General features: G+C 38.7%; 1 protein-coding gene across 13 annotated transcripts in view; it reads right to left on the minus strand.

Moving 5' to 3' along the window:
* The window catches only part of Ptprk (protein tyrosine phosphatase receptor type K), a 537,197-nt gene that overhangs the window by 334,588 nt on the left and 185,861 nt on the right, over positions 1-16,748 (minus strand). For all 13 annotated transcript variants that reach the window (XM_036168740.1, XM_036168743.1, XM_036168741.1 and 10 more), the window contains exon 3: positions 8,832-9,103. In XM_036168740.1, the coding sequence (XP_036024633.1) occupies positions 8,832-9,103 (272 nt within the window). The remainder of the gene's footprint in view (positions 1-8,831; positions 9,104-16,748) is intronic.

Raw genomic sequence — 16,748 nt, forward strand, 5'->3', positions numbered from 1 at the left:
GGGTTAATTGGTGAATTAGCTGGCTTGCTGGTAGTTTGTTTGGGGGTTTAGTTGGGTGGTGAGTTAGCATATCTGATACAGGTCTCCCTATGTAGCACAGGCTGCTTTCTTAACTAATAATCTTCCTACTTCAACCTCTGAAACATTAGATTTAAACAGTATTGGGCCTACCTTGTAATGACAATATTAAGAATGTCCTTTGAAAATGAAAACAACCAAATATGTCTATAAATTGTCCACTAAATTCTACAGATAGATATTTATATTTACAATCCTTAAAATGTGTGTTTGTAGTCTAACACTTTTTTGTTAAGCATTATGAAATGCTAAATTTTTATCTTAAGAAAAAAAATAGATACAAGCTTCTATATGTCTATTTTTCTCATTTTTTCTTCCTAAACTCTTTAATTAAATATTTAATTACAGTAAGATAGATACTTGTATCTTTTCACCTTTCTAGTACAGTCTATGGAATGAAACTGAAATATGCATTGCACAAAAGTTAAACTTTGGACAAAAGCATGACAACATTTAATTTTGTTTTTCCTTTGCAAAACCACAATTTCTTTCATATACTAGATGCAGATGAAAATAAGAAAAATTAGTCTTTAAAAATGACAACACACAAAGCAGACATTCAACTTCTTTGTACTGGAAGGTGGAAGTCACAGACTCATTCTAGTTAACTCTCCAGTATTAGCACAGACACCTGCTGAAAGGGGAATTAATTTGAAGTTGATGCACACGTTTTTCATCTATGATACAGAACTGAATTAATAAAGATGGAAGCATCAGTCAGCTGATGAGAAGGAAAGGAGTCTCATGGTTTTGTATCTGCCCACATTATTTTATATTGCTGTGCAAAGACTGCCTCCAATCAATGAAGGCTAAATAATTAATAAAGACATAAGCAAAACAGAACTGAGTTGTCGCAGAGCCGGCTAACTATACTGAAAGTGCAAGCATCTGAGTAAGCAAAGAACGCACACTCTTCCGTGCTCCAGGGAGCACTTCTTTCCCCATGAGGCAAACTCATGAGGCAAGGGAAGAATCATATACTGAACAACACTTGGCTCTCCTTAATGGTCACTATTTTTCAGTCAGTTACTTTAAAAGAATTGAATTAATCTCGTGGCAAGAAGCCTCAAAACAATCAGTGTCTCCCTATGTTGCCCAGGGTGTCATGACAACTCCTGAAGCTCTCAGGAGAAGCAGGTATGGCTGAGCAGAGGGTCATGCTGTATGCATACAATTATCTTGTGGTTAAATGCGGGGCTCCTGTTCAATTGTCTATGTTTGTTTACATGAGCACACGTTCATCAACGAATCAATCCAGAGTCTAACATCAAAGGAGAGGAGACATTCTGTAATAAAAGCAAATTGCCTTGGGAAGCAGGGAGAAGTCACACTCTGAAGTTTTAGAAAAACAATGACTATAATAACATGGGAGGCTTTCCAGCACCATTTGGACTCCTTCAAATGCAACGAAGGGAACTATGGATGCGAAAAGACTACTGGCAAACATTTACTTTGAGAATAATCTAGCGTACTGATAAGCAAATTGTTGTCCATATAAAAATGAGCCACAATGACCATGTTGGGCCATTACTAAAAGAAGCCTAGATAAATGGTTTAATCCAATAGTTACTAGGAGGGGCAAAGTCCAAACTTTTAGCAGCCAGACTATTTACCTAAGAGGACGAAGTGGAATAATTCTGACCCTCCATAAATTAATCAGAAACCTGGTCCACCTAGGAAAGTAAGCTACATTGACTTTACATTTTGTGTAGTTGTAGTACGAATCTAAAAAGGTCTTATTAATGAAATCAAACCCGAGGCCAGTTATTGGGGTGAATGCTGGAAGATCAGAGAAGCAGAACAAGCCACAGCTATCTCACCTTGCTAGTTCCTCAGGTGATCCTGTTTCCTCAGGCTAGAAGCTTCTGAGTCCTCATCCCAATGGCTCTCAGCTGAACTGTGCTGCTCCAAAGCCTGAATACTTCTCAAGTTATGCTTAACTAACTACATGCTTTACTAACTCTGGTGCCTGGTTTACACATCTTATATATCTTTCTGCTTTCTGCATTACTCCCTGGGATTAAAAGCTGGGTTTCTGGGATTAAAGGCGTGGGTCACCATGCTTAGCAGTTTCTAAAGTGGCCTTGAATACAGAGATCCACCTGGCTCTGCCTCCCAAGTGCTGGGATTAAAGGCATGTACCACTACTGCCCAACTTCTGCTATGGCTTACTCTTCCCATTTTCTAGCCATCATTTTTGGCTTTGTTCATAGTGGCTGTCTGTTCTCTGACCCCAGATAAGTTTATTTTGGGGAACACACAATATTTTGGGGAACACATACCACCACATGTAGTGGTGAAATAAAGATGGTGGGCATACATGAGCAGGTCCAGGACAGCACTCCAAGCATGGGTGGCATAATCCTCTGCCACCCTTCTTTTTTTCCTGCCTGTGGAATGTATCAATACCATGTCATGCAGCCTACTGACTCTGTTCAACTATATATGTTTGTCTTCCAAATAATGAGGACACTGGAAGTGTGACCGGCTCCAGTCATAGGTATACAAGCATACTCTCAGTTCTAACACGCCTCCCTATGCTAGCCATAAACCAGAAATATGAACAACTTGAGAAAAATGACATGGCACATTAGGAAGCAGAATACTCACCTACATGCAAGTTAAAGAATAGTTATTGCTATTACAGTATATTATTATTATTACTTTGCCTGGGAATAGGGCTGAGGCCACTTCCATAATTTTGGCTGCCTTGTTATATTGGTCCATCATTTTTCTCCCTCAGGCAAAGGCACTAGTAACAATCTTCCTCCCTCCGTTCAGCGCCCCCTCGCATATTAGGAAATAAAATTTTCCCCTGATATAGCCTAGTAAACTCTTCTTCTTACTCACTACCCAGAGCACACCCTTGCCTACAAAATGAATGAGAAATGCCAATCCAATGAGAAGTCCTGCCAGGATAGAATGAGCTGACAATGACTATTAAACAGACAAGAACAGCATCGAAATACAGCTCATTATTCACAATAATGAGACAGAGTCACCATGGTTCATATATATATATATATATATGAAATCTCCAAGCTGTATCTAAGGTGAAACCTTCTTGGATCAATAAGGACTCGCAAAATTGGGAGTTCTAAGAGGTATGGCAGAGGTTTAGTACCCCCTGAAAATCTGTAGGATGCTGTTAGCAGGCTCCTCTGACAGAGGTTGCCCTGTCTCCCAATCCATCTTCCAGAGGCCATTTATTCAGGTACGCTGTCACTTGACTTAAGTCACAGTCTTTTTATATCCAAAACCAGCAGGATCTCCAATATCTGGAGCATGGCAATCTCTCCACTGCCAAAGTATCAGCACAGTACATACAAACAGAATTCTAAAAGGGAGGCAAAGCCAGAGTCTCATATCTCTGTTTTTACATTCTTTCCAAACAGGAAGAAAAGATGAAGGAAATGTACTGTACAAGGTCTATGTTTATTTTTCCTGAATAAAGGAAAGTACACTTGCTAGATTGTTGCATTTCAATTCCTGGCCAGAGGCCCGTAGTGTTCATCACGCATCATTTTTGAGATTAATGATGTGCACCCAGTTAATGGAAAGCAACAGATTAGTTCTTCACTAATAGTTTTGCAAGTTATGTATGTCATCTATCTGCCTCATTTAGTAACAACCTCACTGTTCAATAGGAACATAATGGGTTTAATAATAAAGCAGAACTCCATTTATGTACACAAGACAAGTCAGATTTCTGGAATAAAGAATATTACTCTCTTAGAGGTGTGCAGATCTTTAGTTATAATGTAATATAACCAGAGATTATGTTTCCAAAGATTTTTTAGTGAGGCTTTTTTGTTTGTTATTTAATTAGCAATCACCTTAAGAATCTACAGTACTACCTTGAAGCCTAGAACATGCCATAGCACCATCCTACCATGACACATAAAATAAATGTTATGTGATCATTTCTACCCATGACCTGGGCTAAAGATAACTTCTATCCTGAAGACAGATGCACAGCACTTTCTTACACAGTACTATGCTACTACGATGATGGCCAAAAAATAAAATTTACACCCTCTTCTTCTTTTCAACAATAGGAAGTGTACTCAAAGCATTCTTTTGCATTACATGACTAAAAAGCAAACACAATCTGCCGTAATTTGTAGGCCACATTCATCTCCATTCACATGATGGACCAGCCATGAAGAGGAAGGATAGGCAGGACAAACAGATTTCTCTATAAACTCTGCTTAAAACAAGATCAAAGAATGAAATACCAAGTAATGACACCCAATGGGTCACTTCGATGATACAGTTTCTCCACAAACTGAAGATAATTCTTCCTTACAAGTTTAATTTCTTTTTGTTTTTTAAGTAACGCATTTGGGGGAGGGGGTGTCTCAGCTAAATCATTTGATGATTTAGGCAATCATATGTTAGTACTTTACTCTAGGGAAAAGGTTTTCTTTACCTTTTTCTAAAAATATTTTCATTTTTTTCAAATATGAAAAGAAGTTCTGAAATCTTAAGCAATTGCTTGAAAAGGGTTGGTTATTTCCCTCCCTCCCTCCCTCCCTCCCTCCCTCCCTGCCTTCCTTCTTCCTTCTTCCTTCTTCTCTTCATTTTTATGATGCAAACTATAGCCCAGGCTGGCCTTAAATTCAGAGGGCAATCCTCACATAGCAGATTCCTGAAGACTAGAATAACCCGCAGGAGCTACCAAGCTCAGCTTGAGTAGGTTTGACCTGAGAAAATAAAAGCTTTAAGTCATAAGTTGGATGCTAGCAAGTACCTTTGTGTGACAATGGGGCGGTTCTCTCATAAAATAACAGAAATCATCCGAATTTCTGCGAGAAAAATCTCACAATTGGCCTCTGATAACCGGTACTTAGAGCAAATGGTGTCTCCTGAAAGGAGATTTTCAACTACCAAATCACCTATCAAAATACTGCACAGGTACAACTAGCTATCCACATGACTAACATGATGAAAAGACCAATCCAATAATTTATTGAGAGTTGAGCACATAACTGAAAACTCCTGTTATTCTCTCTTCTTGCTGAAGTTTTAGAGGGTAAGGAAGAATGATGGAGGGAAAATACTTTCTCCCTTGATAAATGACAATGAGATCTTGCCCACTCTTCTGAGTATATCACTAAGTTTTTTCTCTGGTGAGACATCTCACAGCCAAACTGAAACTCACACAGGGCACTTTGGATAGCTGGCTTAAATCTATCCCAGCACTTGGGAGGCAGAGGCAGGTGGGTCTCTGTGAGTTCCAGGACAGCCTGGTTTACACAGTGACTTCTAGGACATCCAGGACTACATAGTAAGAACCTGTCTCAAAATTTAAAAAAAAAAAAAAAAATTCTATCATCAGTACACGTGATAGAGGATATTTTATACAGAAAATAAGCCACAATAGAGAAATGTGTATCCAGATTATAGCAACTAATACTATAATAATATGTGCTATAAAAAATTCTATTATAGATGGACAGCAAATGCCTTTGATCCCAGCACTTGGGAAGCAGAGGCAGGAGGATCTCTGTGAGTTCAAAGCCAGCCTGGTCTATGGAGTGAGTTCCAGTATAGCCAAGGCTACAGAGAGAAATTCTGTCTCAAAAAAGCAAAAAATAAAATAAAAGAGTAAAATACAAATTTTAAAATCTATTACTATCAGTGAGTCAAAAGTGTGTCTTTTAAAAAATAAAAATATAAAGACATGAATATGATTTCTTAGTGACAAGGGGGAAGCACGTCACTGACATGCTGTCAGTCATGTTTATCAAAAGGAAGAACAAATGACAATCTGGTTCCCTGAGGAACTACTGACGCGGGTAACGAATAGCAGGTAGCTACAGAGCCTGACTCTGGAGCTCACATTTGTACAATTCTGTTAGATTTATTTGTTGTCTGGGGCTTCAGTGTGTGTTAGGGAGGCTGGATATGCTGGCATTGTCCTTTGGCTACATCAGACCTCCTTCTTCCAAGGGCTACATTAAGCTCCGTGACAGATGCCCATGAAATCAGTATACTGACAGTACACAGTAAGAAGGTCTAGTGATGACAGTCACTAACACACAAGTCACAGGTAAGTCCCCTGGTTTACAATCACTGCTCTAACAGCAGCTTGACACACATGCACACACATGTACATACCCCACCCATTTACATAAGCAATCTGTAGGATGCACTGTAGGTCCTAAATGAAAAAGCACATGGCTTTCCTATCAGAGTAAAGAGCAACATTTTTCTGTTCTGGAATAATGGAAGCCACTAGCACCTAAAAAGTGCACTGAATTTTCACCAGACACATAATCTGGAAATGAGAAACTTAACTTTTACCAGATCCAGGCAGGAGTGAAACTAAAAAAAATCAATACTAATGCAAACTTGTACAGCCACTCTGGAAATCAGTATGGCGATTTCTCAGAAAAATGGGAATAAGTCTTCCTCAAGACCCAGTTATGCCACTCTTGGACGTGTATCCAAGGAATGCTCAATCATACCACAAGGACACATGCTCAACTATGTTCATATCAGCATTATTCGTAAAAGCAAGAACCTGGAAACGACCTAGATGCCCCTCAACTGAAGAATGAATGAATAAAGAAAATATGGCACAAATACACAATGGAGTACTACTCAACAGTAAAAAACAATGATATCACAAAATTTGCAGGAAAATGGATGGAACTAGAAAATATCATCTTGAGTGAGGTAACCCACACTCAGAAGGACAAACATAGTATGTACTCACTCATAAGTGGATACTAAATGGGGGTAAGGGATGGCCAGACTGCAACCCTCAACTCCAGAGAGGCTAGCTAACAGGGAAAGACCCTAGGAGGGACACATGGATGACCCTGTGAAGGAGAAGTGGATGAGATCTACATGAGTTGACTGGGGGTGGTGGTGGCAAAGGGCGAGGAGTGGGGGGTGAGAACATAGGGAAAGAGGAGGGTTGAGCTGGAATAGGGACAGAGTGGGAGGGCAGGGAGGGAGATACCATGATATATGGGTGATCATGAGACAAGGAAGAGGCAGGGTGCTGGGGAATCCACAAGGTTGACACCACCTTGGTCTGCTGGCAGTGGTCCAGAGGGTGCCTGGACTGGTCTACTCTGGGGACAAGCCTAGCAAATAACATAACTGTCATCATAGAGCCTTTGTCCAGTGACAGATGGAGGCAGATACAGAGATCCACGGCCAGGCACCAGGCTGAGCTCCGGGAATCCAATTGGTGAGAGAGAGGAGAGATTCTGCAGGTGAGGGACATCAAGATCGTGTCAGGAGGATGTGCAGAGATGACCGGCCACACTTGTGGAAGCCCATGTACTGTGGACTGGTGGCTGTGGAGTCCCCATGGGTCTGGACTAGGCCCTCTGGATACAGAAGATGGTTGTTTGGCTCCAACTGTTTGGGGGGCACCCAAGCAGGGGGATCGGGATCTGTCCCTGGTCTATGGGCAGGCTTCTGGAGTCTGGTGCCTGTGGTGTGACAGCTTGCACAGCCTTAGTGCAGTGGTAAGGGGCTTGGACCTGCCTAGGCTCAGTGTGCTGGGCTCTGCTGATTCCCCATGGGAGACCTTGATTTGGGGGATGTGGGAATGTGGGGTGGCTTGAGAAAGAAGGCTGGTGGAAGGGAGAAGGGAGGAAGGGGGATCTGTGGATAGCATATGGAATGAGTAGAAAATTTCTTAATAAAAAAAATGAAAGAAAAAAATTAAAATAAATAAATAAATAAGAAAGAATTTGAAAAGAAAAAAAGAAAAACCAAGTAAGGGGATGCTTTGTATGTGGGGGGTGGGTGGGGGTGTAGTTAATGAGTAACAACCAAAAGGGTTCACTTTTGAAATACATGAATAAAATGATTATTAATGTATCTGCTACTGGCTGTTGTAGAATATGCTTATACATAAATGCCCTTTCATTATCTCTATAATAAACTACAAAGAGGTGAGTCTTCCAAAAGGGTGAAATCTCAAGTCTAACACAAGCTCTGCATTCTTACAGAAGATCAGGTATTTCCAGGCCTAATGACGGCCTGTGTGGCTGAAGGAGTCTTCGAGCTCATCCATGAACTTTAACATTGAACCATATAAACTCAGTCACAGAATCCTAAAGGGGGAATTAACATTCTTCACTGCATCTTTTCGTCATAATCAGATTAAGCATTCCAAGAAAAGAAGTCATCCAAACATTGTTATGGACAACCTGTCCTATTTTTTTTTTTTTTTTTTGAGCTGAGGATCGAACCCAGGGCCTTTTGCTTGCTAGGCAAGTGCTCTGCCACTGAGCTAAATCCCCAACCTCTGTTTGCATCTTTTAAATATTCCATTTGCTTAAGAAAATTAATAATCATATCACCACCACAAGATAATACCATATTTTACAAAATTCTATCTTCTGTTTATCTCCCAAATGTTATTTTCAAGAACTCAGTAAGCCAATCCAGTCAGAATATTTCAGCATAATGGAAAAACAAAAGAAAACTATTTCTTCCTACACAAAGACACAGAAATGTGTGCATCAGAATCAGAAGTAAGTAGCCCTTTACTCAGCAGACCACAAATTGTGGGCTGAACTGTTGTTTTTCTATGCGGTGAAGTATTGTCTCTAGTTAAAAGGTTCTGTCCCAGTGGATTCAAACTCCTCCTCAAGAATGAGGAGTTGGGAAACAGGAGGGAGGAACCGTACTATTGCAGGATCGATGTTTATATCTGGATGTTCCACATACACAGAGAGCCAATATATGAAAGCACAAGGCAGAAAATCTCAGAGGATTACCTGATATTCATTGGGCCAAAAGGTGCTCACTGCCAGCTCAGCCCGAAGCCAGTCTCGACCAGTGAATCCAGTCACATTCCAAATTGGATTAGCAAGGGGTCCTTTATTCACTCGAACTAGGATGTTCAAAGTGCCAGGGTTCAGCCCTTTCTGGCTGTATAACAGGTAACTGAAATCAATGCAGTGAGTGTCATTCTCTTTCATGGTAGGCAGCTGAAGTCGGGCTTTCTCTCCAGGATCATGATTTGAGACGTCCACAACCATATAGGAACCTGAAACGACATTACAAAGAACAGCGCTAAGAAGAGTGGTATGCCAAAGGGAACACACAAGAATAAAAGAATGAAAATAATAAATTTTAAAATGTCTTCTTGGGCACTGCAATAGAATATTAGTCAAGATATTATGTGAAGCCATCCCTTACTAACATTGCACAAACTGGACGCACATGTTGATTCTTCTCTACAACTTGTCATTAACCCTGTTTTACAAATAGAAAATGAGGTAAGACCAGACAGAGCCTGATTCTAGTTCAAATCTCCCTTGAAAATTTCTCCAGTCCTGCCAAATTGTGAACTTTGAAAAAAGAAACCAAATAAATGTATTGCTCTCACGTGCATGGAAAGTACTTCTCTGCCTTCCTCCCTCAACAAGAATGTTAAGGCAGGGGAATGGAAGACTCCGGGAAATGGAGTAACTTCCAACTTCAAATACTAATATTTTTGCTTATTCAAGTCATGTGCCTTTTGCCAATTACTAACTACTGAGACCATCAAGTTACGCAGTAAGAATACTTTGTAAGGTGAGTATGGGGGTAAATGTTCAACTTTCTTTTCTTTCTACACTTTTTTTTTACAAGTGTGTGCATGCGTATGCGCACGTGTGTGTGTGTGTGTGTGTGTGTGTGTGTGTGTGTGTGTGTGTATTCAGAGCACATGTTTGAAGTCAGAAAACACTTGAGGGAGTCAGTAATCTCCTTCCAGTATGTGGGATCTAGGAATTGAACTCAGGTTTCATACCCACTGAGCCATCTTGCTGACCCTAATGCCCAACTTTTCTAAAGTTGATTCTGGTACATAGTTGATGCAATGTTGTTTCATTCACTAAACTGTCAGCCCATTAAGGTTACTGCTGAACCCAGTCTGCGATGCCTACACTGCTCTTCTAAAACCGAATAAAAGCAAGCATGAAGTCACTTTGACTGAGTAACTAATCATTTGTTGTGAATTGTGGTGATGTGAATGACAGAGGCCTACCTTCAGAGCACTAACACTGACTTTTTGCTACTGGCAAAGGTCATGCAGTGACTAATTACAGCAGTTGGATGTTGACACTGCACTACTATATTAATGCAAGCAGCTCTCCAGAAAGACATCCTATTCTCATGCAAAAATAAATAAATAAATAATAAATGAACAAATAAATAAATAAGAGATTTTAGTAAGTACATAAGTAAAAAAAAATGTAAAGCTATCATTTTGTCACACTTCAAATTAGAACCAAATTTTACCATAAATCTATTTCTCCCTGGAATATAATTTTAACAGCAATATATTAGGTGTCATATTTCAGAGCTAACTCTCACAAGGGTTCTTGCACTACACTTGGCCCTCTCTTCCTGAAATGCAGAACTAATCTTCTGTATTCTGTTGTGACACATAATACCTTGTACCAATGACATACTAAAAATTCAACAACTTACTGGTCTACCAATCTCAACTCATCTACAATCTGGAGTTCAAACCGTTCCAGAGGGCAAGGCTTCAACTACTTAAGAAATCAAATTTCCAATCTGGATGATTCCCAACAGAGCAGACCTTTGTGATCCCCAGTTGTTATGACAATTTCACCTCTTACTCAGGACAGTCAAGTACAGAATACACATACTGTATTAATAGTAATTCCTGTTATTGTTGACATGTGGCTCCCAATCTTCATCGTCTCTCATAAGCTAGAATTACTTTTTAACTTGATTCTCATGGACAGCACATTAATAAAATAAATCATCTGTGTATTTTTGGAAAACATTTACCAAAAAGGGGGGAAAAAAAAAACAAAGAAACAGGATATCCTGGATCCTAATCTAATTTACAGAAAAAAGGGATGCTTTTTTTTCATGGCTGTTCTCACATACTTAACACCAATAACTAATTTTATCAAAATGTCTTTAAAATCACCAATTTGCATCAAGACTAGTTTCTGGTGTTAACTGTGACCAGGCCTGAGATCCCAGAAAATCTACCCAGCTTTGCTGCCCAATTTCCATGCCCTGTTTCTGCATTGGTATAGCATTTTACAAGGAAATTATGTATTTATTTTTACAAGTTTAGCTTCTGACTAGCCATTTTAAAGTGTGGAGCTCAAAAGACTTATTAGCTTCCTAATAGTAATTTTCCTCTGTCATAAAATAAAGTTTGGAATAAAATATGCTTTGTGTCACATTTTAAATCTGCATTATATTTACCATTAAGAGCATTTAGCAATTTTCAGCCATTTGCATTTTAAACTACAGCCATTTTCTTATTAAAGAAATGGAACGAACAAACTCTACCCATCATTACTCCTTACCAATTTGATCGTTAGGAAGATGGAAATCATGAAATAAAAGCTTATCCTAACTATTTCAGCATTTTAGTACCACTCAACACAAGTTAAATACTAAAGAAAATTAGTGCTGATAACTCACTTCTATGGAATGGTTGGGATAAATACTCTTACTTACACAGAGCCCTGCCTGGCTCCCTGGGCTGAGTTCTGTGCATCAATAATGCACTTACTGAGCAGTGCTGCAGAGGAAGAAGCAAGCAGGAGCAACTGAATGCCCTGTCGACCCACTTGATACAGTGGCAATTTACACAGTTGGTGCCTGTGTAGCTACAGCTGGGACACAGACCTCCCTCCACCAACCTAAATGTTGCCAACACTGTTCTTACCAAGTTCCAAAGATTACTGCTACAATCTCTGAGAACAATTGACCCTCTACATATAAAGTCTGGAAATTTTACACATGTATGTCGTTTATTCTTGATATTAAAAATCAAAGCCTGTTTAGTGTTATTATGGTTCCCTCAAATTTCAAGTAAGAGTTCAGTAGTGCTTGATGGAGGCTTAGCTATCTGAAGGCTTAATAATGTCAAGTCACACAAATGTGGTAGATTTCATTATGAGTAACTTTTTTGATGTGGAGTTAATATTCTCCGTGGTCACCTGAGCTAAGTGTTCTCCAATGCATCACTCAAGGGAGAATGCCTAAATTTATGTGTTTGTATTATTTTTAAATAGCATGACTTTCTGGAGAACAATTTGGCAATAAGAAGAAATATATATGGCCCCTAATGCCATAATTCAAAACTGATAAATGCACACTAGAAAACCTCATGTGTAAATAAAAAAAGGTACAACTGAAAAGATAACTCATTCATTATGTTCACTAAATGGCGAAAATAAAAGAAATATAAATGTTCAAAAATATGCAATTAATAAAATTATGACTAATGAGTTTAATGAACAATAAAGCAGCCATTAAAAATATCATTTAAACATATCATGGTAGATACTCATAATATAATATTATATTCATATGGCTAGTTTTCCATCACTGTGACAAGATACCTATGAAGATCAACTAAAGAAGGAAGGATTTATTTGGCTGATAGTTTCAAAGGTTTCATTCCACAGTCACTTGTCACCACCTACGGCAGGAGGGGTATTGATGAACTACCGCTGACTGAGACCAAGGACAAGATATAAGTCTAAGGTAATACTCTCAGTAACCAAATACATAAAGCAGGCCCTACCTCCCAATAATCTACACAACAACAAGAACATCAATGAACCAATCTACTGACCATATTAAAGCTCTAAAAATCCAAACACATCCCCAAAACCTCACCCCTCAACAATGCTGCAATGGGAACCAAGTTATCAAAACAAGCATCTTTGGGATCATTTTATATTAAAAGAACACATAAATATCTTTTTAGCATGCATTTAATTATGCACATACACACATGAACATTGAGACTAGAAAAATAAAGGACACAGAGTTAAATGCTGTGTGCATTATCAGTGGGGCAGTAACTGCCTTGACATTTTTGCTTATGTGCACAATATGAATCACTTAAAAGAATGCATAAATGCCATCATCAGTCATTGAAGAATAATAGATATTTGAAGCAAGTTATTGGCCTTTTAAAAAGTTCTCACTGCCAAAGAAAGTCTTTTGTTCACAAACACCATCGTCTAGTGCAAAATGCAAAGTATCACAGATTTATTATTGTAATAACATTTTATCTTTAGGTTATATTTTTTCGGTTAAGACTACTCTAGATTATCATATTGATAGGAAAGATACAAATTCCCACACTTTACTCAAAACTCCTCTGTGCATATATGCAACAGTATATATTTTTAGACTTTGGCATGTTAACATAGTATTTCTCTAAGCTGGTGATTCAAAATACTTAAGATGTCTTACAAACTAAAAGATAAACTTAGAAGCCATGGCTTTCCACATTCTTGATTCAAACTGCTTGGATCATTTTGACTCTTGCTCCCTTTACAAATCACCTTGCCCAATCTGACAGGCCTATCAAGATTCTTCTTCACACAAAAGGATAGTTTCTTTAACAGAATGAGCTCATAGTTTGTAATTTTTTTATTAAGGTGCTTCATTACATGCTGTTTTCACACATGTTTAAATGAGTGATATGGAGATTCTTTGTAAAGGCCATCCTCCTTCAGGACACTAAGAACAGGAATTGACAAGATACCACAGGAGGTAAAAGTTCTTACTGCCAAACCTGATGGATTGAGTTCTATTGAAGAACACATATGGTGGAAACAGAAGACTGAGTGCTACAAGCTGTGCTCTGACTGACACATGTGTACATTTGCATATGCACACCCGCACACAAACACACAAATATAGCTGATAAAAGAAAAGACAGGAATGTTCTCTCACATGACTGATCTAGGCATCAATCCTAAGAGTGAAGCCACATGGTAAATTTGACATAAAAGTAGAAAAATGTTAAACACGAGAAAGTAAGATCTTGAAAAAGATGTGGAGAGAACCTTACAATAGCCTTGTGCCCACTAAAGAAATCAGTGTGGAAGATGGTTTGACTGATTGACAGCTCTTCTTAAAGAAGGTGTGGATGGGTGGTGGAGACATTCCCTGAACTGCTCAGGAGTAGGTCCACAACTGCAAGAAAAGCAAGGTAGAGTCCCTTCTGCAACAGATTGTGCAATACAGGGCATGCAGAACATCACCGTGAAGTGGTCACCACCCAGGAGGGACAGCAAAGGTGGTACCCAGGCCATAGTTTGGGCTGGAAGCTCACTGAGTGACTGTATGAATTGGATCCACATAGCACAATAGCTCTGCAGTGTCCACAAGAGAAAAAGAAGTCTATTCAAGTAGGGACGGGGACACTTGCCTAATACCAAAAGTCCTGTCTGTGTCCACTCCTGATGAAGACACCATGCTAACTAGGAAAGAGAAATATATCACAGGAGAGATAACAAAGCATGAATTTGAAATCCTGAAGCAATAGACTAGTGCTATGTGCAAATCCAACAAGTATATTTGTAGATGCAAATATTTATATATTTTAAATAAGTATTTGTTTGATTATTTTGATGGCTGATTGAATGGCAAGGTGGCCATAAGAGTCTGCCAACACATGCCCAAGAGTGTAAAAACAATAAAATTAAACCTGTAATTAGAATTGATTTAGTTAGTTCTGAGACAGAATAATTTGAGGGACCAGTAAGTAAAAGGTTTGGAGGTATGAGCCTAAGAGTTTTGTTAGAGTCACCATTAACATAGCTATATAAAAGTTCTGCTTTAAGTAATGGCTCTTGAATATTTTAGCTTCAGAATGCCTATACACTGTTAATATGCAGAGGTCACTGAGCCAGCAAGGTGCCTCAGTGGGTAAAGGAGCTTAACACATAACTGACCTGAGTTCAATTCCCAGAATCCAAATAAAGGTGGAGGGGGAAAAGAAAGTCAACCAAGTTTTCAGCTGCCCTGCACTCACACATCATACACATACCCACATGCACAACTTAATTAACCAATTATCAACAAACAAACATTATATCAACTCTAAGTTCTGTCAACACTGACTATACAGGAAATTAAGACTGAGAAACGAAGTATTTGCTCTACTTTGCTTTGATGATGCTAAAAATTGTACCCACAGGCTTGGGCTTAACAGGCAAGCACTTTTCTACTGAGTTAAGTCTCAAAACCAACCAACTAACCAAGAAGGAAATAAAATAAAACTTGTAAAATAATTACTAATTTGTTTAACAACCACACCCCCATAGTTTTTATGAAACAACTATATTTTACCAATGAGATCAGGCATTGTTTTTACTTTTTTCAAATGCTAATTTTTGACTTAATAAAAGCCATTCAGATTCTTATTTTTACAACTTCATTCAATCTGCCTATATACTCGTGAGAAAATGAGAGACAGAAGGAACATATTAGTGATCCTAGGAAATTAATTTGACCTCATAAGTCTATTGTAAGTGTCTGTGAATCTTATAGAGTGATCCATGAGCCATATGCACAGGACCAGTAGCTTTCAAGATATGTACAGTTCTTTCTGCCCGTGAGAACAGCACTGCTGATATATTGAGTCTATACGCATTTATTCAGTCCATGTGGTACAGAAAGATCACTAAGAAATAGAACTTTTAAACAGAGAGGTGGGTGTCTGGAGATTAAAAATCAAACAAGCTAAATGTTTCTGTAGTTCTGTACTTGTATGAACAAAGGGTGTTTTAACTTTCTCCAGAGGGATAGAAAAGAGCAAGAGATAGATACGCATGCATGCATGCACGCATGCACGCGCACACACAAGTACCACATCTAACTCTCTTATACTACATCTCTTTATAACTAATGAGAAAATAATGATTATTAAGAATAGGTTTATGTGATTTTTTTTTTTTATTTTAAGACCTTCTAAAAGTTTATACCAGAAGGTCCAGGGTATAGCTCTTGCCTGATTTGGAATGTCTGTAAAGGAGAGTCAATGGTAGAAAGTTCAGTCTAGCCTGAGTCTAAGAACAGGGAGAGTAGACAGAATGAGTTCCAATGTAATAGAAGTATAAACAAGACAGGTGTCCCAGCTCAAGAGGCCCAGAATAACCAGTTATCTTTGTTTCTGTTCAGATCTTCAGTGCACTAGGTGAGGATTACACTTATCAGCTCTCTTCAGTCCATCCTTTAAAGTGGTAAGCCCATGTAGACTCTGACACACCTAGGAAAACTTTTAACCAAATGTACAGGCATACTCAAAATGACAGATATACCACTGCAAGGGGATTTCTTCCATTCTAGCAGGACACCATCAGAGAAACAAGTTGTTACTATAAAAAGAAGTATAGAGAAAAAAGTAGTATTCATGTCTAACAAGACACATATTTTGTATATTCTTGAGACCATTTAAACAAGCTACCAAGGCACCAATGCAGTGAAAAATCATTTCTTAGTATTCAGTTAGATTTTTCCCAATATAAAGAAAACAAATGCTAGAAATCTGATATGCAAAAAATAAAATAAAATAAGGACAGCTTACAGTACTAATTTCATGCCAAGGTAGCTTAAGAAGCAACCACCAAGATATCTGGCCAGGGGTGCTTCAGTGCATAAAGTGCTTATTATGTGAAAATGAGGACCTGATGTTGAGTCCCCATCACCCAAATGAAAAATGCTAGGCATGGCTTCAGATGTAACTGCAATTCCACTGATGCGGGTAATGGAGAGGATGGCTGGAGCTTGCTGGTCAACCAGAGTAACCTTGTCTTGATAGAATTAAGGTAGACGGGGAGAGAGCAGGACACCAGATGCCATCATCATCCAAATACACACAAGTACATATGCCTGATCTCTCT

Source organism: Onychomys torridus, chromosome 19 (genome assembly GCF_903995425.1).
Source record: "Onychomys torridus chromosome 19, mOncTor1.1, whole genome shotgun sequence".
In the NCBI taxonomy this organism is placed as follows: Eukaryota; Metazoa; Chordata; class Mammalia; order Rodentia; family Cricetidae; genus Onychomys; species Onychomys torridus.